The sequence below is a fragment of the Fundulus heteroclitus genome, chromosome 2 (genome assembly GCF_011125445.2).
Source record: "Fundulus heteroclitus isolate FHET01 chromosome 2, MU-UCD_Fhet_4.1, whole genome shotgun sequence".
Taxonomy (NCBI): domain Eukaryota; kingdom Metazoa; phylum Chordata; class Actinopteri; order Cyprinodontiformes; family Fundulidae; genus Fundulus; species Fundulus heteroclitus.
The window spans coordinates 32,678,830-32,701,451 of record NC_046362.1 but is presented as its reverse complement, the minus strand read 5'-3'; the positions used below and the strand labels follow the sequence as shown (position 1 = coordinate 32,701,451).

General features: G+C 40.9%; 2 protein-coding genes across 4 annotated transcripts; one reads left to right on the top strand and one right to left on the bottom strand.

Moving 5' to 3' along the window:
* Positions 1–3,316: 3,316 nt before the first annotated feature.
* On the top strand, positions 3,317–10,474 carry cd59 (CD59 molecule (CD59 blood group)). The gene is made up of 3 exons (XM_012867496.3): positions 3,317–3,530; positions 7,589–7,690; positions 10,106–10,474. Exons 1-3 carry the CDS (start codon positions 3,476–3,478, stop codon positions 10,303–10,305), a joined length of 357 nt encoding a protein of 118 aa, XP_012722950.1. The 5' UTR covers positions 3,317–3,475; the 3' UTR covers positions 10,306–10,474.
* Positions 10,475–14,617: 4,143 nt separating this feature from the next.
* Positions 14,618–21,046, bottom strand: kcnj11l (potassium inwardly rectifying channel subfamily J member 11, like). 3 transcript variants are annotated; one of them, XM_036125482.1, is made up of 6 exons: positions 20,908–21,046; positions 19,278–19,472; positions 17,086–17,325; positions 16,740–17,009; positions 15,780–15,987; positions 14,618–15,605 (listed from the first exon to the last, which is right to left on the bottom strand). In XM_036125482.1, exons 2-6 carry the CDS (start codon positions 19,434–19,436, stop codon positions 15,175–15,177), a joined length of 1,308 nt encoding a protein of 435 aa, XP_035981375.1. In that variant the 5' UTR covers positions 19,437–19,472; positions 20,908–21,046; the 3' UTR covers positions 14,618–15,174. The 3 variants fall into 3 exon arrangements, with proteins under 3 accessions (XP_035981375.1, XP_035981361.1, XP_035981370.1); XM_036125468.1 differs by lacking the exon at positions 20,908–21,046 and adding an exon at positions 20,684–20,900; XM_036125477.1 differs by lacking the exon at positions 20,908–21,046 and adding an exon at positions 20,760–20,900.
* Between the last annotated feature and the right edge of the window lie 1,576 nt (positions 21,047–22,622).

Genomic DNA, 22,622 nt, shown 5'->3' with positions numbered 1-22,622 from the left:
AAGCACTTTGCATTGTCTCTGTACTGAATTGTGCTATATAAATAAATTTGCCTTGCCTTGCCTAAATAGAATCCGTTTTGGATTTATCAGATTAATGCTGCTCTGCCAGCTGCAGGGAAAGTTTTCACAGCAAAGGGAAAATTTTGGGGGTGATGGGCAGCAGCAGCAGCAGCAGCAGCTGGACCAACAGTCCTCTCTCTGTGAGCGGCGGCCGACGGTCCCGCCTGTCACCGGCTCGGACCTCCAGCCGGCTCGAATCACCTCCGCGCTGTTATTCAAGACTAGATTAAGGGTTAGATTAACTAGAAACCAGGAGACATTACAGATTTACACAAACTCTGCTGTTTGATCTGTGTGCGTTAATTAATGTTTTATGATACCATGACAAGAGCATTTCCCAAACAGGTGCCTTTCCTCAATTGACCTTCATTCGTTTCTGTTATCAGCTTTGAGTTTTCTGTCCCGATGCTTTTATGTCTGTCTGGATGTTTTCCTGAGTTTTAGAGTCTTTTCCACTGTTCCAGCTCTCTTGTTGGAGACCGTAAGGATCTGCTGCAACACAATATTAAGGTCGAACAGCTCTGATAACTGCAGAGTCAGCTGTACAGCGAGGAAGTCCTGGGATCAGACCCTGACCGGGACTCTCTCTGCCTGGAGTTCACATGTTCTCCTCTGAACGTCTGTTAAAATAAACATGACTATTAGGTTAATTGGTCTGTCTTAATTGGCCTTAGGTTCTGTGTGCATGGTTGTTTTTCCTGTGTTGTCCTGGACTGGATCTGTCCAGGTTCATCCTTGTCTCCAAATACTGCTTGAGATCAGCACCATCAACCCCTCCATGGACCCTGCATGGACACGCAGGTGAAGGATGAATGAATAAATGGACAGGACTCTGTACTTTCTATACACATTTATCTGAAATGTAAAAAAATATATATACATATTCTTTAGTTGAAAATCTTGTATTTTTACCTGAAAATGTATTATTTTTACACAAATTCCTAAATGTGAATCTGTAAATACAATCAGTCTTTGCTTCATTCAGTGTCCTGGTGTTTCTGATGGTGGGATGCAGCTGGAGATCAGTGGATCAGAACTTCGTCTGCAGCGAAGGCGGGAAATGATCCGGGCCGCGGTGGTGAAGAAGGAGCTAAGCTGGAAGGTGAAGCTCTGGTTTCATAGCTCCATCTATGTTCCACCCCCCATCTATGGCCATGAGATACAGATCCTGATTGACAGAACAGGATCCTGGACAGAAGCGGCTGAAAAGGGGCGTCCTCTGCAGGGTGGCCAGGCTCTGCTGTGGAGACACGGCCATGTTGCCAGAGATGTTTTCTAAGGTGTTCTAAAGGAGTTATCAGGGACGGCCTGAAAGACGTTCTCCGTGATGTTGTTTGGGACATTTTCAGAGATGTTGGGAGGGACGGTCTAGTCAGGATCCTACGTGGTGTTTGTTGACTTACTGTAGCTCCCTGGGGATCCTGCAGTCTGTTTATGTTTTTGCACTTTTGTATTGTTCATCCCTAGATCCTTGTTTTTATCATCTCTTTAGTATTTATGATAATAGTGTATTCTGGTATCTGTTAGATCAGTTCCTGTATAGTTAGCTTATGGTTTTTATTATTTTAGTTGTTATGTTAGCTCTTAATTCTCTGCCTGTTTTTCTTTAGTGTCTGTTCGGCATTGGTACTTTTAGTGTATTCTATCTGTTAGATTCTGCTCCGGTTAGTTAGCTTCTGTTTGGTTCTTTTTTATTTATGCAGTTCGGTTCAGTCGTTATCTTCTGCCTGTTCTCTCCTGTCTAGTTGGGTTTCTCTCCTCCTATCTGGTCGTTCTCATGTTTCCCTGTTAGATTCAGTTGTCCCCGGGCTCCTGCCAGCTCCTCATCCTCCTTTCCCTCTGTTCAGTTGTATCTTACTCATCTCACCCGTGTGAATATATTGCCCGGGGTCTTTCTGCATAGAGTTTGCATGTTCTCCCTGTGCATGCGTGGGTTCTCTCCGGGTCCAAAAACATGACTGTTAGGTTAATTGGTCTATCTAAATTCTCCTTAGGTGTGAGTGTGTGCGAGAATGGTTGTTTGTTTCTGTGTTGCCATGGACTGGTGACCTGTCCAGGGTGAACCCGCCTCTCGCCCATTGACAGCTAGAGATGGGCACACTGCAAAAACGGAACTAAAAATAAGTAATATTTTCTTAAAACGAGTGTATTTGTCCTTGATTTGAGCAGGTAAATAAGATCATCTGCCAATGGAATAAGGTTTTTGCGCTTAAAATCCGAACAACTCATCTCCATCATCTCATTTTAAGTGCAGGATGTCTAATTATCTTATTTTAGGGGTCAAAATACTTGTTCCATTGGCAGATAAGATTATTCACCTGCTCAAATCTAGGAAAAAAACACACATTTTAAGAACATTTTACTTATTTTCAGATCTGTTTTTGCACCCCTCGTGACCCCACAAGGAATAGACGTGTTAGAAAATGGATGGATGGATGGATATATTTATCCATCCATCAATGCTCCCCTGTTCTGGTGTATCCATGCCGTGTTCCTGGTTCCTGTTACCTTTAATAAATTATCTTCAACATGCGACTGCTGAGTTCTGATCTACGTTTTGGTGCGTCCTCAACAAACACTGCATAAATAGAACTAAAAATAAGAAAATTTTTCTTGAAATGAAAGTATTTGTCCTTGATTTGAGCAGGTAAATAAGACTATTTGCCAATGGAATAAGATTTTTGCACTTAGAACTGGAACAACTAATCTCCATCATCTCATTTCAAGTGCAGTATATCTAATAATCTTATTTTAGGGGTAAAAATACTCATTCCATTGGCAAATAATCTTATTTACCTGCTCAAATCAAAGGCAAATACACTCACTTCAAGGCAATTTTACTTGTTTTTCCTTATCTTTTTGCAGTGAACCTGACGGTTCTCATGGATTGTAACAGGTAGATTCTTCCTGGGACGTCCTCAGAGACGTTTTCAGGGCCCTTATGGGAGACATTTTCTTGGACGTTCTCTAAACTGTTATGAAAGACGTTGTCCTGAATGCCATCAGGTATGTTCTCATGGACCTACTCCAGGATGTTCTTATGGTTTTCTCGGTTTCTTGGGCTGAGTATTTATAGATTTTCTTACAAAGCACAGCGGGGGGTCAGAGCACTAAACGTTCTATCAGGGAACGTTATGAACATTTGAGCAGAAGCAGAACCAGCACCAGGGTGGAACGTTAATGCAGAGCAGAGTCGGTGCTGATGAACAGCCCAATAAAGATAAACAGAACCAGAGGGAGGAGTGATTGTTAGGGACGAGGAGGAGGTTTCTGAACACTACGGGTCTTTGTGGCCCGGTGGACAAAGAGCTGCTTTCAGACGTTCTCTGCGGGTCTAAGCAGAACAGACCGACACCGAGCTGGACGCCCTGCTGCCGACTGCTTCACTTCAGCTGCTCCTCCGCTGGGACACGACATGAAGCGCTGCCTCGGGCTTTTTCTGCTGCTTTGTGCCGGGATGCTGCATGTGGGTGAGTGGAACTGGACCCAGCAGAACCTGACTTAACTTTAATTTGTTGGGATTTGAGGGAAATCTGCCTGTGAGCTAATATTTACCTGCTGTCACCGAGGAAAGCAGAGAGAAAATCATCCTAACAGGGAAAAATATTCACATCAGTTAAAATAATCTTCTTTCAGTTTTAGATCAACTGGCTTAATGTCATGATTTATATCATTTGCCAGAGATCCGCAGATGTTTCTGATCTTAAAGCATGAGCAGAACAACTCCATGAACGCTGTAACTGGGAAATACATTTTACAAATCCCGGTGATTTAAACATCTCTTCTGTAGTTTAAATTATGCAGCTGTTGTTTTATCAAGCAGTCGCTCACAGAAATGATCAGTCCTGAAAGCCAGTCAGGGGAAAACTTAAAGTTTAGCTTTGAACTCTGGGAATAATCTAATATTCACAATAAAAATTAGGATTCAGACCTCAGACTTAAACGTTGATTTTAAATCTGGAACTTCAACTATAATTTGTATAATTTCTCCAGGAGTGAATGCTACTTGTCGGGACTTTGATGCAATCAACTGGTTCCCTTATACGGGAAATTTTTGACCAATCGGTATAATATGATTGAATTTAACTTTGTAAAGTGCCATGAGATGACATGTTTCATGAATTGGCGCTATATAAACAAAATTGAATTGCATTTGTATGAGAAACATTTTTAAGGCAAGGCAAGTTTATTTGTTTAGCACATTTCAGTACAAGCACAAGGCAATTTTTTGCCTTGTCCTTGTACTTGACATAATTTACATAATTAAAATATATGAATACAAAACCAGAATAAAAGCAAATTAAAAAAAAAAACAGTTGGAATCAAAAGTAGGAAAATTGAAACAAAAAGCAAATATTAATGATTTTAAAAACAGTTGGATGACAAACTTAAACCAAAACATTTTAACTAGAACAGTCAAAGGCAATCTGAAACAAAAAGAGAGTTTTAATCTTGATTTAAAGGAACTCATGCTTTCAGCACTTTACAGTTTTCTGGAAGTTTGTTCCAGATAAGTGGAGCATAGGAACTTGTCAGATTTAAATACCTAGAACATTTATTGAACAACACAGGGGAAAAAAGACAACAGATGTTGTTAGTTTATTTTACTTGCTAGGAGAAAAGCAGAAATATGCTCAGTTACAACTATCTTACTGAATCACACCCTGCTGTGCCTCACTGTTTATTTTCAAAGGGAGGCTCTTAGTTACAGAACACATTGCAGGGCTTAAGGAAGGGGGAGATAAACTGCAATTTGACCTTTTACATCATAAACTAGCAGTTCAGTTATGCAGAACTCCCTTTAACAATTGAGAATTCAGTTCTCGGAAAAGGGAGTAACAACAGATTACTGGGTGCAATTCATCCCAATCAGAGATAGTATTGCAAAAACAACATTTTTCTTGAGGCTTGTCTCTTGTGCAAGCCTTGCTCTGTAACATAGAAGAGAAAGATTAGTCATCTGATAAACACTTTAATATCTGAATAAACCCAAACCTTGAAACCTTTTTAATAGTAATGAGTAAATACGTGATAATGCAATGAACGTGGTAAATAAAAATAAAACATGTAGAGAATGGTAAAAAATAATTCTAACAGAACTAAATGCTGCTTCTCCATGTCTGGTTCTGGTTCTGGTTCTGCAGAGCAGGCTGGAGCCAGAAGACCTGAGTGGTCTGGAGGGTTGATGCCCTGATAACAAGTCTGTGATGTATTCAGGTGCTAATTCAGGGATTTATAGACTAACAGAAGGATTTTAAAGTCTATTCTCTGAGATACAGGGAGCCAGTGTAAGGACTTCAGAACCGGGTCCATGTTCTCTACGTTCTTAATCTTAGTGGAAGGACTTCAGAACCGGGCCGAACTTTCTTAGTCTTAGTGAGGAGGCGGGCAGCAGCGTTTTTTAAAATTTCATTAATTGTTTCTGTTTGGAAGCAACGCAGAAACAGCTTCATGCTTTTATTCCTCTCAGACTGAACTTCTCTAATGGTTTATTTCAGCTGCTCAGACGTTCAAAACTAGAGGGAGGGCTCACATCGTTCTGGTTTTCAAGGGTTAATATTTTCTTTTTTTTTTATAGCTTTTAACAGTCTTAACAACATCATCACTATCCAAGTTGATTTTATTCCACAATCCTAACCAAACCCTCGGGTCTTCTTGGACAGTTTTTTTTTTTTAAAACGAGAATCAGATGCCAAAGACTTTGAGGCCTTTGTCTAGCGTTGACCGCCTGCGCTTCATGAAGGGACTTCTTGTGGACCTGGGAGAGGCTCTGATGGTGGATGTTATTAAAAACAAACGGCAGATGTGAGCTTATCAGAGCTTTTATCTGAGGTTTCAGTACAAACTGCTGCACAATGATACCAGGCGTGATGCTAAACTGAACATCCAGGCTTAGAAAAAAACTGTCAAACAAATGACACAATGTTTTTTTTTTAAATTAACTAACGGCTCAGACCCAGCAGAGGTAAGAAAGAAATTATGAAGCAGAAAGCTCCGGGTCAGTACTCTGCTGTACCTTCACTGGGGTTTTTAAGAGCCTAAACTATTAAAGGCTTGACTCATGAAAAACAATCTTCATCCATCAGGTTCCAGCGTTCTTGTTCAGTAGCTCTGCAGGATGGAGCCTATAGTCATGCTCCGGTTTCCTCCACTTTACTCCATAAACTTGAAAAATTCCATTCAATTTAATTATATAATATATATTATATAATATATAGCGCCAAATCATGATACATGTCATCTCAAGGCTCTTTCTAAAGTCAAATTCAATCAAATCCTCCAGGTTGGTCAGAAAGTTTCCTCTCCAAGGAAACCCAGCAGGTTGCATCAAGTCTCTCCAAGCAGCATTCACTCCTCCTGAAAGAGCGTAGAGCCACAGTGGACAGTCGTCTGCATTGTTGATGGCTTTGCAGCAATCCCTCATACTGAGCATGCATGAAGCGACAGTGGAGAGGAAAACTCCCCTTTAACAGGGAGGAGAACCTCCAGCAGAACCAGAACCAGGCTCAGTGTGAACGCTCATCTGCCTCGACCCACTGGGGCTTAGAGAAGACAGAGCAGAGACACAGAAAGCTCAGAAGCTCACATTGACCCAGGAGTACTTTCTATGGTAGATGGTAATAGAGGATGATCTGCCTCCCCTGATGATGTCACAGCTAACAGAACACCAGACCAGGTGTACCTTCTATGAAAACCTGCTTGGGTTTGACGTCCTGCAGAGGTTCTGACCAGCCATCTGTCCCGTTGCTTTACCTGACACGCCCCAGATTATAACAGACTGTGGAAATCTGCTGATTTTCTTCGCACACTCATCCTTTCATGTCTTCAAACTAACGCTCCAGCATCGTCTGCTGCGATCATCCCAGAATCCTCCACAGTCCATTACGGCGGTACTTTGGCTCACAGTAACCCCGTTTCCTACAGTCCAGCTGATATTGATTGGTTCTAGTTTAGCTTTTTTTCCCTTCTGCTGATTTTTTTTAACAGTTTATTCCAAAAAACGGACTCCTATTTCTGCACGTCTGCCCTTCATTCGTTTCTGCTTTCAGGCAGATTGTTTTGCATGTTCTATCTTGATGCTTTGATCTCTTCCTGGACATGATAACTGGGAACACGGCCACCTTTCTCCACTATCCATGATGCTTTAGGAGTTTTAGAGGCGGCCCCACTGTTCCAGCGCTCTTGTCGAAGTCATCTTTCCTGTCAATCAGCTGCTGCAACAGATTGTTAAGGTTCAACGGCTCTGATAACTGCAGAGTCAGCTGTATATTTAGCCTTCTGCTGGTGTTTGATTCAGAAATGGAACCTGGGAGCTGCGCTGCAAGGCGGTGCAGCTGCATAGACTCAGCAGGTTCTCCTCTGTGCGGGATGTGTGGGTTTTCCTGACCTTCTCCAACAGCCCAAAATTATGACTGTTATGTTAATTGGTCTCTCTAAATGGCTAAATGGCGTGTGTGTGTGTGTGTGTGTGTGTGTGTGTGTTTCTGAGCTGAACCTCCTTCTGAATATTTCTCCTCCTCTTCTTCAGGTTCGGGGCTTCGCTGCTACAGGTGTGCAGATTACACAGGGCGCTGCGAGAACGTCCAGGAGTGCACGTTCGAAGACTCGTGCATCTCTCTGAGCGATCAAGGTCGGTTCAGCTAAAAGAAACAACGACACAGCAGCTGCTTGTTGTCATGGAAGCATCTGAGCCCCTCAGGAAGAGAAGATTTGTTTTAAATACGTAAAAGAATCGGTGAAACTAAGGGAAAAGCTGCACTTTCTGATTCATTTGCTGCCTCGTTGTTAAAGCGTGCAGATTATTTTATTTGAAATGTTGACGTTATTCTATATACTTTGTTTTAGTCTTTTTAATCATCATTAAAGATACTTTAATGATGATTAAAACCATACCTTTTAACCATCTCTCACGTCAGATTGTGAGGCAAGGCAAAGGCAAATTTATTTATATAGCACAATTCAGTACAGAGACAAGGCAAAGTGCTTTACATGATTAAAATATAGGAATAAAAGCAAGTAAGGATAGAATGTAGAAACAAAAAAGAACATTAAAAACAGTAAAACAGTTTAAGTGAGGAATCGTCCTGGTTGAGGCGAGGCCCCCTTCCCTAGAAATACTGGATGCTGTAGGGTCCTGTAGGAGAAGCTGCTGATCCTCTTTGTCCAATTAAACTAATCACTTCAGTAGCTTTGAAATGTAAAAAATACTGTATATTTATGCCCTCTTTGCTGGGGCATGTAAATAGGATGTAAAGTCTGTGGATTATTTTCCTGCAGCAAATCCACCTCTGTCCTCTGTTTTTTACAGAATGTAAAATGTCTTGTAAATAAATTAGGGCAAGCCATTAAACATTTAGTCTTCTATTAAGAAATTTTCAAATATCGATGTTTTGTTTTGCTTTGTTTTTTCTCTGAAAAAGAAAATTATTTGATTTCACTTAGAACACAAGTGTGAAACTCAAGGACCGCGGGCCAAATCCGGCCCGTCAACGCAATTTATCCGGCCCTCAAGAGCCAGAAAAAGGCATTTCATAATATCATAATAGTAGAAGCATATATTTTTTCTAATTGTATAAAGTGGCTAAAACTGTGCCTCCTGTAGCGAATGTTGATTTTTTAACTGTGTAGTAACAGCATCCTGCCACTAGATGTCAGTTTTCCCACAACACATTAAAACAACCCAAAAATGTCCAAAAAGAGAAGAAGTGATGCAGAATGATGAGAGTTTAAAGTGTAACTCACCACAATGTCAATTTTCTTTTGCAGGTAAACTGTATAAAGTGGGTCTATGGGTGTTACTTTTATGTTACTGTGAAATTTTTTTATACTTCTATGTGAACTGAAATGAAATTATGAAATCAAAAGTATCATTTATACAGGTGCAACCGGCCCTTTTAATGACTTCATGATGCCAAAGTGGCCCAATGTAGAAATGAGTTTGACACCCATGAGTTGGAGTATTTGTTTTTGTCATTAAAAGATATCAACCATAATGTGTTTTCTAGCTGAGGGAAAAGGTTTGGACACCCGAACCCCCTAACAACTATTTTCACTCTCTTCAGCTCTCTCCTCATCTTCAGCTGTGAGATATTTGAGGAGTGTCTTTCCTTCGCTCTCAGCCAGTCCTCGGTGGATTTACTGGGATGTTTTGGGTCATTCTCCTGTTTTTTGAATTTTATTTTGTATTTTTCCCTCTGAAACACAGTCGAACTCAATTCAATGCTTTTGAGCTAACCAGGCCTTGTTGCAGCAAAGCCTCCCCAAACCATGACACCTCCACCTCCATGCTATGAAATGTATTCTTTTTTCCCTTCAAGGCTGTATTTAGTTTATGCCAAACATTTCCTCTGTTTTGTTGCTCAAATAATGAGTTTTAGTCTCATTTCTTCTAAATCTATCCACATTATTCCAGAAGCCTTTGTCTTAGTCTTCATTTTCTGTGGCAAACTTTGGTCAGGCCTTTATATTTTTCTTAGAGTACATGTTGGCACGTCTCCCTTGATGGTTGATACTGTGTCTCTTTCTGATTGTACTGACATGCACCCCCATATCAATAGTTGCAAGAGGCTGCTGAAGGTCTCATGAAGACCTTTTAGAGTTTTGGAGACTTCCTTTAGTATCTTTAGATCTGCTTTGAGGGCAAACTAACTTTAGACCCCCAGACCTGGGCATGCTGGCTGTTGTTTTGAATGATCTCTGGTTGCACCCTATTTCCATACAGTGGTATATGGCTGATCTGAACCTTTTAAAATTCCATACCAGACCAGACTCAAACGCTTATACAATAGTTTATCCGATGGCCTCAGATAGCTTTTTGGATCTGATTATGTTCTTCACTATGACCACTAATTTAAATATCTCCTTCTGCATGTTCTCACAAATGTTTTATGACTTTATTTTACTTTCCATCTCCATTCTTAAAGAGAACCAGATCTCAGAAACACCATGTTTTAGTCCTCTTCTCCTTTCAGGATCCTCTTGAGAACATGTTCAGCCCGACTCTGTGCAGGTTCTCCAGTCAGCGTTGTGTGTTCTGTGTTTGCAGGCGGGAAGACGATCCGGCAGTGTATCCGGTACACAGAGTGTGACGTGTCCCGACTCACCCAGATGTTCCCGTCCATCTCCAGGTTCACGTACAGGTGCTGCAACAGTAACCTGTGCAACTCGGGCTCCACTGCCCCCGCGGTGACCCCGGTTCTGGTTCTGCTGTGGTCCCTGTTGAGCATTTGGTGGTTCTGGTCCTGAACCCTTCAACCGCTGTTCTGTATTTTAACGAGAACTAATCTTTGGCTCGCCGGTTGTTTTCCAACTCCTGCAGCTACTCAGGTCTCTTCTGTAAATCTGATTTTATTCATTAAAAAAATTTGAATTCTTTCAGTTTAACGGAAAATAAAATGTTGTTCTGGCTTTTAAACTCTGGATCTGCTTCTTGTCTGGATCTTGGGAAAATGATCTGTTTGCATCCTTGGATCTTAACATGCTAAAAGCTTAGATCAGATGAGCTCAACCAGGGGTTCTCCTGATCAGAACCCTAGTATGACCTGGTTCATACTACGTTACGGTTCCAGTTGAATGACTTAGAAATTATTACTGGTCAAGATGCTAATTTAAAAACAATGCACAAACACAAACATGTGCATCATAAACCTCTATGTCATTTTTTATGACTAGTTATTTAAGATGGCAGAAGTCTGTGTCGGTCTTAGCTCCACTTTCAGCTTCAGGCACCAAGACCAGCTAGTCTGGGTTTATACCAAATAAAAATGCCCAAAAATATCTAGTTCAAGGAAGATATGAACTCTTTACAACATTTCAACAGAGCCCTGCTTCATAAATCCTGAACACAAGAAGAGGCAGTAGCGCCCCCTGCTGGACAGACATCCTCTGATTTAAAACGTCCTTTTAGAACAAGGGTGTCAAACTCATTTTGGTTTAGGGGCCGCATTCAGCTTAATCTGATCTCAAGAGGGCCACACGAGTAAACTCATTGCAAGATTAAATAGAACTAATAAATGTGGACTTGTTGTTGATTTTTATATTAAATTAATTTCACTTTTACACATTATATTATGAATAACCTCAGCGTTTTTAAGAAAAGTATGCGAAATTTCAACAAAACTTTTACTCAGTTAAACATTTACTTGTGCATTATGCATAAGAACTGATCACAGTGATTATACAATGTTGAAAAACATTTATTCACATATTTTGGAACTTAAAAACACTGTCCTACATGACAAAATACATCAAACAGATAAAAATTAAGAAATGATTTAAATTTTTCCACACCTGAAGCTTAATCTGCTAATTAAAACACAGCGCCCCTCGTGGACAATATAGGAACTGCATATTTTCAATTAAACGAAGTACATGTTTTTTTTCAATAATTGTTTTATCATTCTCTTCCTTTTATCTCCTCTTTCTTTCACTTTTTTTTTCTTATTGTTTTTCCTTTCCTCTCCTACTTTCCCATTGTAGTGTCCATATCATTTGAGATATTCCCTGCATGAATCATAATAAAACTATTCACATTCATAAATCAAGCGGAGCACTATGGCTAAAAGCAGTACTGCTCTACTTGTGAAAGTCAAATCTGATAAGTTTTTTTTGGCATTAAGACAACAATTCTTATTGCCACATTGTCAGACAGGACACTGGGAAAAGAGAAAAAAAAATGTATTATTTTTTTTTTTATAATGATAATGCATTTAGCCACCGGGCCGGACTAAATTGTTTGGCGGGCCGGATCCGGCCCACGGGCCGTATGTTTGACACCCCTGTTTTAGAAATTCAAAAGCAGGTTTCCTCAGACCTGAAAACTGGAGCAGAGCTTATCTGCCTATCAGTTGAGTTTCTCTCCTGGATGAAGCAACCACCGCCATTACCCTTTAACTTTTCTGCAGGATCTAGACTCAATTCACGCAGAACGAGTCCAAATAAGGGCCAGACGCAGCTCCGCTGATCCCACCCACCCAGGCAATGCGCTGTTTGCCCCTCTCCCATCAGGTAAACGCTTCAGAAGCCTCAAAGCCAAAACAAATAAACTTAGAAGCATCTTTTTCTGCAGAGCTGTGAGGGCAATCGCCCCCTGATAGGAGACTGCAGCCCAACACTTTAAAATCACCTCACTGTTACCAGCCTGTCATACGCTACAACCACCTTAATGTTATTGCCTACTGCACACTGTCATCTCAGAATATCTAAATGCACATTGCTGTAAATGAAGCCTCAAATCATCATTGCACTAAAGGCATCTTATTACCTGATTATCTTTATCTTTGACCCTCCTCAACGCTACAAAAAAACATAAACAACAACACCGTAACCCTTGTTCATTGCCTGTTTGTTTATCTATTTGCCTTCATTGTGGGTAATGTGAACCGGAGTGGCCAAAAGGAAATTTCACTTCGGCAACACGCGGTGACAAATAAAGAATCTTTGAATCTTTGAGTCCTTTGAAAGGATTCCTGGATCAGTTCTTCTTTGTTCGTCTTGTGTCTCTGCTCTGTCTCCTCTAACCTCCAGTCGCTCGTCCACATCGCTGCTCACACTGAGCCCGGTTCTGGTTCTGCTGCAGGGTTCTTCCTGTTTAAGGTTAGTTTTCCTCTCCACCGTCACTTCATGCATGCTCGGCATCAATGACTCTATGCAATCTGCTGGGTTTCCTTAGAAAACCTCTTAACCAGTTTTTCTGTATGACTGATAGATTGAAATGATGTGTCTTGGGAATTGGCTCTATATAAACTGAATGGAAAGACTGAATGCCTCTTGTATAAATGTTTGTCTCCTTCTCCTTGAGCTTAAACCTTGACATCTGCAGATTAAACCCGTTCACTCAGGTCTGTCCTCATTGCTCTCAGATTCAGATTCAAACGTGTGACTGTGGCATCACTGCTGTCATCACAGTGCGCTTGTTTTAGAACAAAGTTCACCCCAGATGATATCACATTTCCTGGCTTTAATTGAATAAATTTAATTGAATGACTGCAAGGAGGTGAGTGCAAACAGGAGGAGGGAATATATGTGGATGAGGCATCCAATTTGAGAAGAAACGCCTAGTTTAGAGGGGATTTAGGAGCTTTTTGAGCCTGAGAGCCGAGTTTTGTTGGACAGATTGTTTTTTATAGAGTAATATTGTAAAAAAAGACAGATTCCCTTACCAATAAACCTCTGTTATAAACATTTGTGTCTATATATCTAAATCCTCTTCAGGCACCTTGATGTTGTTGCCGACGTTTGTTTAATTAACGAACATCTGAAATGGCACGCTCTCAGTAGACAGCTGTGGGGCACAAATCATGTGGCCCCAAGTATTTTGATCGTCCAATCAAAATACTTCAAATGCACACATTGTGTTTAAGTTCTGCCGGAAAGCAACACGACAATCTAGAGTTAATTGGCCCTGCTAGCTCATTTTAGCATTGATGCAAATCTTTTCTGTGAGCCTTTGCACTGCAAAAATAGAACTAAAAATCAGTACAATTTTCTTGAAATTAATGTATTTGCCCTTGATTTGAGCAGGTAAATGAGATTATTTGCCAATGGAATAAGATTTTTGCACTTAAAATAGGAAAAATTCATCTCCATCATCTTATTTCAAGTGCAGTATATCTAATTATCTTATTTTAGGGGTAGAAATACTCTTTCTATTGGCAAATAATCTAATTTACCTGCTCAAATCAGGGGCAAATACATTCATTTCAAGAAAATTGTACTTATTTTTAGTTCTCTTTTTGCAGTGTGTTTGTAATTTTATGTATAAAAATTAAATTACATTTAGCTTATATAGAATGCCATTTCTAGTGTGGTGGTTTATGCTAATTTATCTGTTTCTTTTAAAAGTAATCAGTCAGGTTGTATGCATCACAAAAAAAAAAAAAACAGTTGCAGCTAATAGGTGTTAAGTTTTTGTGCCCCACCCAACTTATCATGTCAGAGATGCCACTGCATTTGTGACTGATAATAAGTAATTCTTCTAAACCACAAACACATGCTCTTAAATTTTGAAAGAATAGTGAACCTATTATGATGGAGTTTTAATGGTTGCCCTGGGTATGAATTAGAAATGAAGAGGGTTCATTCTCCTCTTGGTGTTGCTCGATGGCCATTACAAGTGATTAACTTCCTGATTAAAAGGAAAGAAGGAGCAAAAACCAGCAGCTGGGATACAAAAGGCAGTGTTTCAGAGTTAAATATACGTTGATAAAACCCTGGATATTTTACTAGTGGTGGTAGTTTTGGATTGATTTTTTTGTTGTAAGGTGTATCTGCAGCACCTTTCTCAATACTGTCCGTCTTAAATTCAACATCAAAAACTAGCTTTTCACACAGATTTTCCATCAGGGCTTCATCTTTGTTTTATAAATTAGGATAAATTAGGAGTTCAAGCTGCTTTGTGTTGTTATAGTCACATGTTAAAGTCCAAATAGTTGTTGTTTCGTCCTGAGACGTAAAACCCTGGAATCAGACGAGTGTGTTTATTATGACTGCATTAGATGGATTTGCTGAGCTTTCTCAAAGTGAATTACTGAGACGAAGAAGTAGCAGACAAAAAAAAAAAACTGCAAATCTGATTTATTTCAAAATTACAAACAACCAGAGCAGTGAAGTTTATTTTTAACCTACTGAGAGATAAAATATCCCAAGCTGTCCTCTGAGTGTCCTTAATTTACTCTGAGAGCATAAATAAATAGTCTGGATATGTGAGAGTCATCAATTATTTACAGAAGGGAAAAAAAAACTGAGCAACAACATGACAAGCCAGCAATAAAACAGTTAAAGAGAGAAATCCGAGGCAGGATGGAGGCTGTTATGATCTTCAGAGAGGAGAAGACTCACATGTCAAATGTGCTTTAATCTGTCTGGATTTTATCAGCTGTTGTTTGATTCAGTTAGACTGATGATCTCTGTGTCTTTATATTCACGGTTTATGACTCTCTGTCTTTTTTTTACGTCTCTGTGGTGCGTCTGTGTCTCAGAGGATGTTCAAACTGTGCTCTCTGACATCTGGGAGGAATCTAAACGTAAAGACGCGTTCATCGTCCCGTCACCTTCCCGCCTCAGCACCACACTGATGAAGATGAACGAACAGAACCGGGAATCGGATCCGTTCGTTCAGTCACTCACGTCTCCGAGTCCCTCCCCCTCCATCTGCCGTCCAATCACCTCCAGCTGCACCTTCTTCTTCTGCCCCTTCTGCTCTGCGTCCTTCTCCTGCGTCTCTGATTGGTTGTACCATGGCTGGGGGGCGGAGCCTTCGCAGGTACGCCCCCCTCTCCGGAAGCCCCCCCTGCCGGCTCGCACCAGCCCCCATCCCTGCAGCTGGGAATCAGACGGCCCCTCCCGGACTCCCCGGCTCAGGTCCAGCTCTTTGGCGCTGAGCGACGACATCCGGACCGGGACCGTGTTTCCGAACTTGGAGTAGTCGACGCAGTAGCGGCCGTCCTCCTCGGTGATGATGGAGACGAAGCGTCTCCCCCACAAGATCTCCTCGGGGGTGTAGGAGGTGCGAGCCTGCATGGTGATGCCCGTCGTCTCCACCACACCTGCAGAGACGGAAAGTCAGAACCGGTCCGAACCGTGACGACAGACAACAGCAACACAATGGGAGGAATATCTCCAGCTTCACACATTGTTCTAAATTCATTAGTCCAGAACCGTGTAGGTTCTGTGCTAGGCCCCCCGGGGATTAGTGGGCTCAGGTGAGGGCAGGGCCTGACCTTCCAGGATGACGATGATCTCCAGGTCCTCGGTGGCCAGAGACTGGGCGGACAGGTCGTACAGAGGACTCCTTTGCTCGATGGTGTGGCTGATGATCAGAGGAGAAACCAGGAAGATGCCGTTGCTCCTCAGAGGGTTCTCTACCTGGATGTCCAGCTGGCACACCGGGATAACCTCGCCCTCGGACGTCACCGTGCGTCTGATCACCTGCAGGCAAACATCGGCTCTCATTAGCGTCCAGGGGCGGTTCTAGAACCTGTTATGGCCCCTGTACTAAAGACATACACTGCAAAAACAGAACTAAAAATTTGTAAAATCTTCTTAAAATGAGTCTATTTGTCCTTGATTTGAGCAGGAAAATAAGATGATTTGCCAATGGAATGAGATTTTTCTACTTAAAATAAGAACAATTCCTCTCCGTCATCTTATTTCAAGTGCAGGATGTCTAATTATCTTATTTTAGGGGTCAAAGTACTCATTCCATTGGCAGATAATCTTATCTACTGGCTCAAATCAAGGACGAATAGACTAACTTTAAGAATATTTTACTTGTTTTTAGATCTGTTTTTGCAGTGTACCATTAAACACACTTCAAAGAAACCGTAACTGATTGGTTACTTTGACCAATTTTATTTTTTACTTATACAGTTTTACTCTTAGAAGGATTTAAAAATTAAGATGTTTCACGTTTAGCTTTAGCCGTATTGAGCTGGGGGCAAGTTTTCAGCTGCTAGATCAGGGGGTCCGAAACCTGCAGTTCCAAAACCACAAGTGGCTCGCTTAATATTATTACACAGTTAAATATTGCCATTTTATTGTTTCATTTTTTTGTTCTGTGCCCCTGTGAAAAAACACTGGCCCCACCTTGGCCCCCCTGGTAAATTTGGTCTAGAACCGCCCCTGTTAGCGTCAGATGCGGCACCTCTGCGGCGGCGGCTGCGAGGGAAGTGACAGCTCACCTGCAGCTGCACGGTGGCCGAGATGATCATGCTCTTCCTCAGGTCTCCCACTCTGAGCATGAAGGTGGGCCGGCCGTTGCGAGTGGCGATGACGGCGTTCCTGGAGAAGATGAGCGTCTCCGCTCTGCGGTTGGCCTGCGCCGTCTTCATGAAGACGCAGCCGAGCATCACGGCGTTGATGATCAGCCCCAAGATGTTCTGGATTATCAGCATGATGATGGCCACGGGACACTCCTCTGTCACCATCCTGCCGCCGAAACCGATGGTCACCTGGAGTCGGGACGAGAGCGTTAGCCAAATGATCAACAGTCCGCCACCCGGCGCGAGAAACAGCAGCCAGACTCGCCTGGACTTCAATGGAGAAGAGGAAGGCTGAGGTGAAGGAGTGGATGGCGGTGACGCAGGGGACCGGACCCGGGTCGCTGTCTGGGTCACGGGGCTCCAGGTCTCCGTGAGCGAAGGCCAGGAGCCACCAGATCATAGCGAAGAGCATCCAGGAGCAGAGGAAGGCCGAGGTGAAGATGAGGAGGGAGTGCTGCCACTTCAGGTCCACCATGGTGGTGAAGACGTCCAGCAGGAAGCGGCCCTGTGAGAGAAACAATGAGAAACCGTCATCCGACTGATCCTACTGAGGTCTCTCCTTCATCATTTCCTCCTGGACGAGGATTATCACCGCTGGAAGGAGACGGGAAGAACCAGCAGACAGTGGAGACGAGGAGCTTCATGGTTATCCTTCAGCAGAACTGCACACACACTAAATATGTGTTCCTTATGTAAATGTTGAGTTATAGGCTGAGGTACAATACAGATGTCAAAAGTGACCCATAAAGTCGGGTTTATGGCTTTGACAGAAATCTCGTATCTGCACATTTTAGTTATCGCCCTTGTGGAGTTCCACAAGGCTGTGTTCTGAAGTCTCTGCCGTTCTACGTTTCAAACCTCAACTTATAAAACAGAACAAGACACCAGATCAGAATCTATCTATCTATATATATATATATATATTTGAATCTTTTCCAGTTGAACTTATCCACATCACAGGTACCACATTTGTCACAGCTCCAAATGGATTTGATGAGTTTTTTCAAAGTGATTTACTGAGACGAAGAAGTAGCAGACAATAAAACAACAACTGCAAATCGGATTTATTTCAAAATTACAAACAACCAGAGCAGTGAAGTTTATTAATAGCCTACTGAAAGATAAAATATCCCAAGCTGTCCTCTGAGTGTCCTTAATTTATTCTGAGAGCATAAATAAATAGTTTGGATATGTGAGAGTCATCAATTATTCACAGAGGGGTAAAAACGCAGCAACAACATGACAAGCCAGCAATAAAACAGTTAAAGAGAGAAATCCGAGGCAGAATGGAGGCTGTTATGATCTTCAGAGAGGAGAAGACTCACATGTCAAATGTGCTTTAATCTGTCTGGATTTTATCAGCTGTCGTTTGATTCAGTTAGACCAGGGGTCTGCAACCTGTGGCTCCAGAGCCCTTGCGGCTCTTTACACCTTCAGCTTTGGCTCTTTAAAACTTAGACCAAAAATGCAGGGTGACAAAATTGGTCAATGTTTCTAAATGTAAAGGTAATTTAAAATTGCTAGCTTAAGGATGCATTATTTTTGCAATATATGCATAACATGTCCAGAAAGAAACTAATGGTGTATAGAATATTTTACTATACATAAATGAAGTATCTTTTTGTCAATATGTTGCAAACGACTAGCTTTTTCATAATTTTGATGCCATTTGGTATAAAAATGAAGGAAAATGTTTTAAACCTAAACATAAAAATACTGTCGGTTAAATAAAAAAAACTGTTGACCTTTAATTAAAAAAAAATTAAACAAGTTACACTATAAAAAAAAAGCTCTTGTTTCAAAGAGATGTGTAACTTTTGTGGCTCTAAACAAAATTTGTTTAGCTGGACCGATGGCAAAAATGGCTCTGCGGGTTGTAAAGGTTGCTGACCCCTGAGTTAGACTGATGTTCTCTGTGTCTTTATAATCACAGTTTATGCCTCTCTGTCTTTTTTTTACGTCTCTGTGGTGCGTCTGTGTCTCAGAGGATGTTCAAACTGTGCGCTTTGACATCTGGGAGGAATCTAAACGTAAAGACGCGTTCACCGTCCTGTCACCTTCCCGCCTCAGCACCACACTGATGAAGCTGAACGAACAGAACCGGGAATCGGTTCTGTTCGTTCCTCATGTAAATGCTGAGTTACAGGCTGAGATCCCAACAGATTCAATATAGATGACAAAGGTGATCCATAAAGTCGGGTCGGTGGTTTGACAGAACCGTGAAAGGAAATCTCGTGTCTGAACATTTCAGTCATGTGGAGTTCCACAAGGCTGTGTTCTGAAGCCTCTGCCGTTCTACATTTCAAACCTCAACTTAGAAAAAAGAACAAGACACCAGATCAGAATCTTTTTTTATATATTTAAACCTTTTGCAGTGGAACTTATCCACACCACAGGTGCCACATCTGTCGCAGCTCAAAATAGAAACAAAGCGAGACTCTGCGTGCGCTCGTCTACCTGCTCCATGATGTTCTTGTGAACCACATTGCAGGATCCAGTTTTGGTGATGAAGCGAGCTCTCTGGGACCTGGAGCGGCTGCGGTTGGGCTGGTTCTGGTCCTCGGCCAGCCGGGTCAGCAGAAACCCGTCTGGCAGGAGGCCCTTCCTGGCCAACATGGTGCGGCGATCACTGAGACACTCAAAGATGAGAACCTGGAGAACACAGAGCAGATCCAACAGAAACTTGCTATACTTCGTTCATCTGATAGGACAAAAGACCTTCTAACCTTCTAATGTAGGCTCTTCCTGCACCTAAATAATTAAATGATTAAATTGAATTAAACTCCAGGATCTCCACATGTGCATCAATTAACTGTGCTACTAAAAAATAAAACTGTTTAATTGCATAAGAAATAAATCTTTTTCCCTTTCAGAAGCAGGGAATTAATGTGGACCCAACCTGCAGGAGGTCACTTTTTGTTAAAAAAGAAAGATTACATGCGTGTTTCATGAGTAATACCATCCAAAATCAAACTCCATGACCTCACTAGAACTGAGCATGAACTTTATTACTGTCAGAGATGCCATGTGACACGTGTGGACTGTGTGTTTTTATTTATTGCTCTTAGCTTTTACTACAGGCTGTAAATCAGGCTGACAGTAATGAACATTTTCCTCATTAACAGCAGAACCAACCAGGAAAGCTTCCCCACCTTACCTTTGCACACCTAATGCTAAACCCAGACAATAATAATAATAATAATATTATTAAAAAAACTTTATTTGATATAAAACAAAAAGGCAAGCAAATAGTTTCATTAGTTTTACTCAGAGATGATTTACACATCCCTGTAAATATCACTCAAGTGATTTGTCCCATTTAAAATAAACAAAAACACCCAAATATGCAATGATCTTGTAGAATAATAATAATAATAGTAATAATAATAATAATAATAATAATAATAATAATAATAATAATAATAATTATTATTATTATTATTATTATTATTATTATTATTATTATTATTATTAAAAACAAGCTTGTGTGAAAACGTTTCTATTAATGGGTCCCCTGCAATTATTTTATTATACAGAATCAGGTTTGAACTATTGAATTATTTGTGTGACACCAACAAGATTAGAAATTACACCAGATTGTAAAGGTTTAACAATTTAGTCATCATTTACAACTGATCAGCAACAGATTCAACCAACAATATATATATTAAACCTTTCTTTAAATGATTATTTAAAACGGAAAATTTAGCATGATCTCCATCCAGAACAGGGAAGCCTGCCTGGCCTGATGCCGGAACAATAAATAAGGTCACAGAGAGAGAGAGACGCTTTCTGCAGGCAGAATATGTCTGTGCGGCTGTCTCTACTGGGATCTGAGCATCTCCTGTTTTTCCCAGATTTACCTGTTAGATCCTGGATAAAAAAAAATCCTGGAATATCGTAGAAATAATCGCCGAATAACGAGGAAACGATGCTCACACTAATGAGACTCCTTCACCGCCGGGACACGTCGTTTCACCTTCATCCCCATCGTCATCATCATCATCTGGTACACCGACATCAGCGCGGGCAGACACGCGCCAGTGAGTCTGTGCGCGCGCACGGTTGCGCTGTCACCTGACAATACCTGCTCAGGTGAGAGAGAGGATCAGAGGTGATCGGAGGAGTTCGGACGTGATCCGCGACACAGACTCGGTCATTCCCATCAGGATGTTCTCGGATGCAGGGAGTGGAACAGGTGGGAGCACAGCTTCCGGTGCGACCCTTCACAATAAGACAGCACGCAGCTGTTGGTTGGCATTGATACTGTATTGATGAAAGTTTATATAACGCAAAGATAGGAAGCAGGAAGTACCCAATGAGTATGGGGGGCACCATATGTAAAGCTACTGAGTCAAAAATTATCAGGATTATTTTGGGTTATTTAGCCTATCATAAGATACAAATGAATAATAATAAAACATAATAAATAAAAAAAAGGGAGTTAATTTTTTCAAGTCATATTTTCACCAATTTCACCATTCATTAAACAGCACCAAACTAAATACTTAATTAGCAAGCTAAATATATAAATTGCTAATTCAACATTTAGTAAGCTAAATTATTATTATTGTGTTGCCAATGATAATAATAATGATAATTGTTCCTAATATTATTTTTATTATAATATTATTATTCGTTTTTATTGTCATTTAATATTCCAGAGCATTTTTAACCAATTCCAGGTTAAAAATGCTGATATGTTATAATTGTAACACTCTGACATTATTAAAAGCTTGACGTTGTTTGAGAATAAAATCTGGAGGGTTTTAAATTTTAAAATTTTTTATGTCTTCGTTCTGTTTACTAAAATTTTTCTTCTCCGCTTGTCTTTCCTCCGTTCAACAGAAATGCTTTTAGTTCCAGTCTAAGGAACCTTCCGTTATGGAACATCTGGATTAATTTAGCTCCTAATCAGATCTTCCATCTTCAGGGTTTTCTCTTTCTTTGTTGCCTTTTGGCCCATCTGCCATTGCAGCAAAGTGTGATTTCTTTAAAATAAAAAAAAGTAAGTAATTTCTTAGTTCAGTTAGTTAAGTGACAAGAAAAATAAACACTTTCAATGATTTTCTCCTCAGGCCATGCACAGGAGATAATGAAAGCTATATTCAAACTGTATTTTGTTTACGATTCATCCATTCAGACGTTTGGGCCGCGTTTTTGGTTGTTTAGTAAATATTTCAGACTTGATTTTATTCTGCAGGATTCTGAACACGTCCATTGTGCACTGACTTCCTGTCGCCTGCAGGGGGCAGCAGAACACAGTTTAGATCACAGAGAGAAAAAGAAAAGGTCAAAGTCATCATGATTTTATTCCTGATGCCACCGACACACATGGACACAAATAACATGTTCACTGTTGCATTTACATGTTTCATGCACAAATCAGACATAACATTATGACCACCTTAATATTCAGCAGATTTCTCCCTGCTGAATCATTTCTGATCAGGCTCCTTATGAACATCTGCTGTATCTGGAACCTATAAATCCAGGAAAGGAGAAGGATGATGATCAAGGCCAAGTCCAAACTCAAAACTTATTATTGTTCCTCAAACCGTCGTGGAAACATGTATGTCTCCATGATGGAAAACTAAACATGTTCCACTGGGCCTGACAACTTTCTTCCATTACCTGGTTCTGACGCTCCCATGCAAACTCTAAGTGGTTTAACACTACAAACAGCTTTCTCTTCTTTTCTTTTTTTAAAAATCAGAACAAGTTTGAGCTACAGCAGCTGATCTGTCTTGGTCATCTTGGATCCTGTCTTTGGTTCTCCAGAGCTGCAGGTGCCAGACCCCT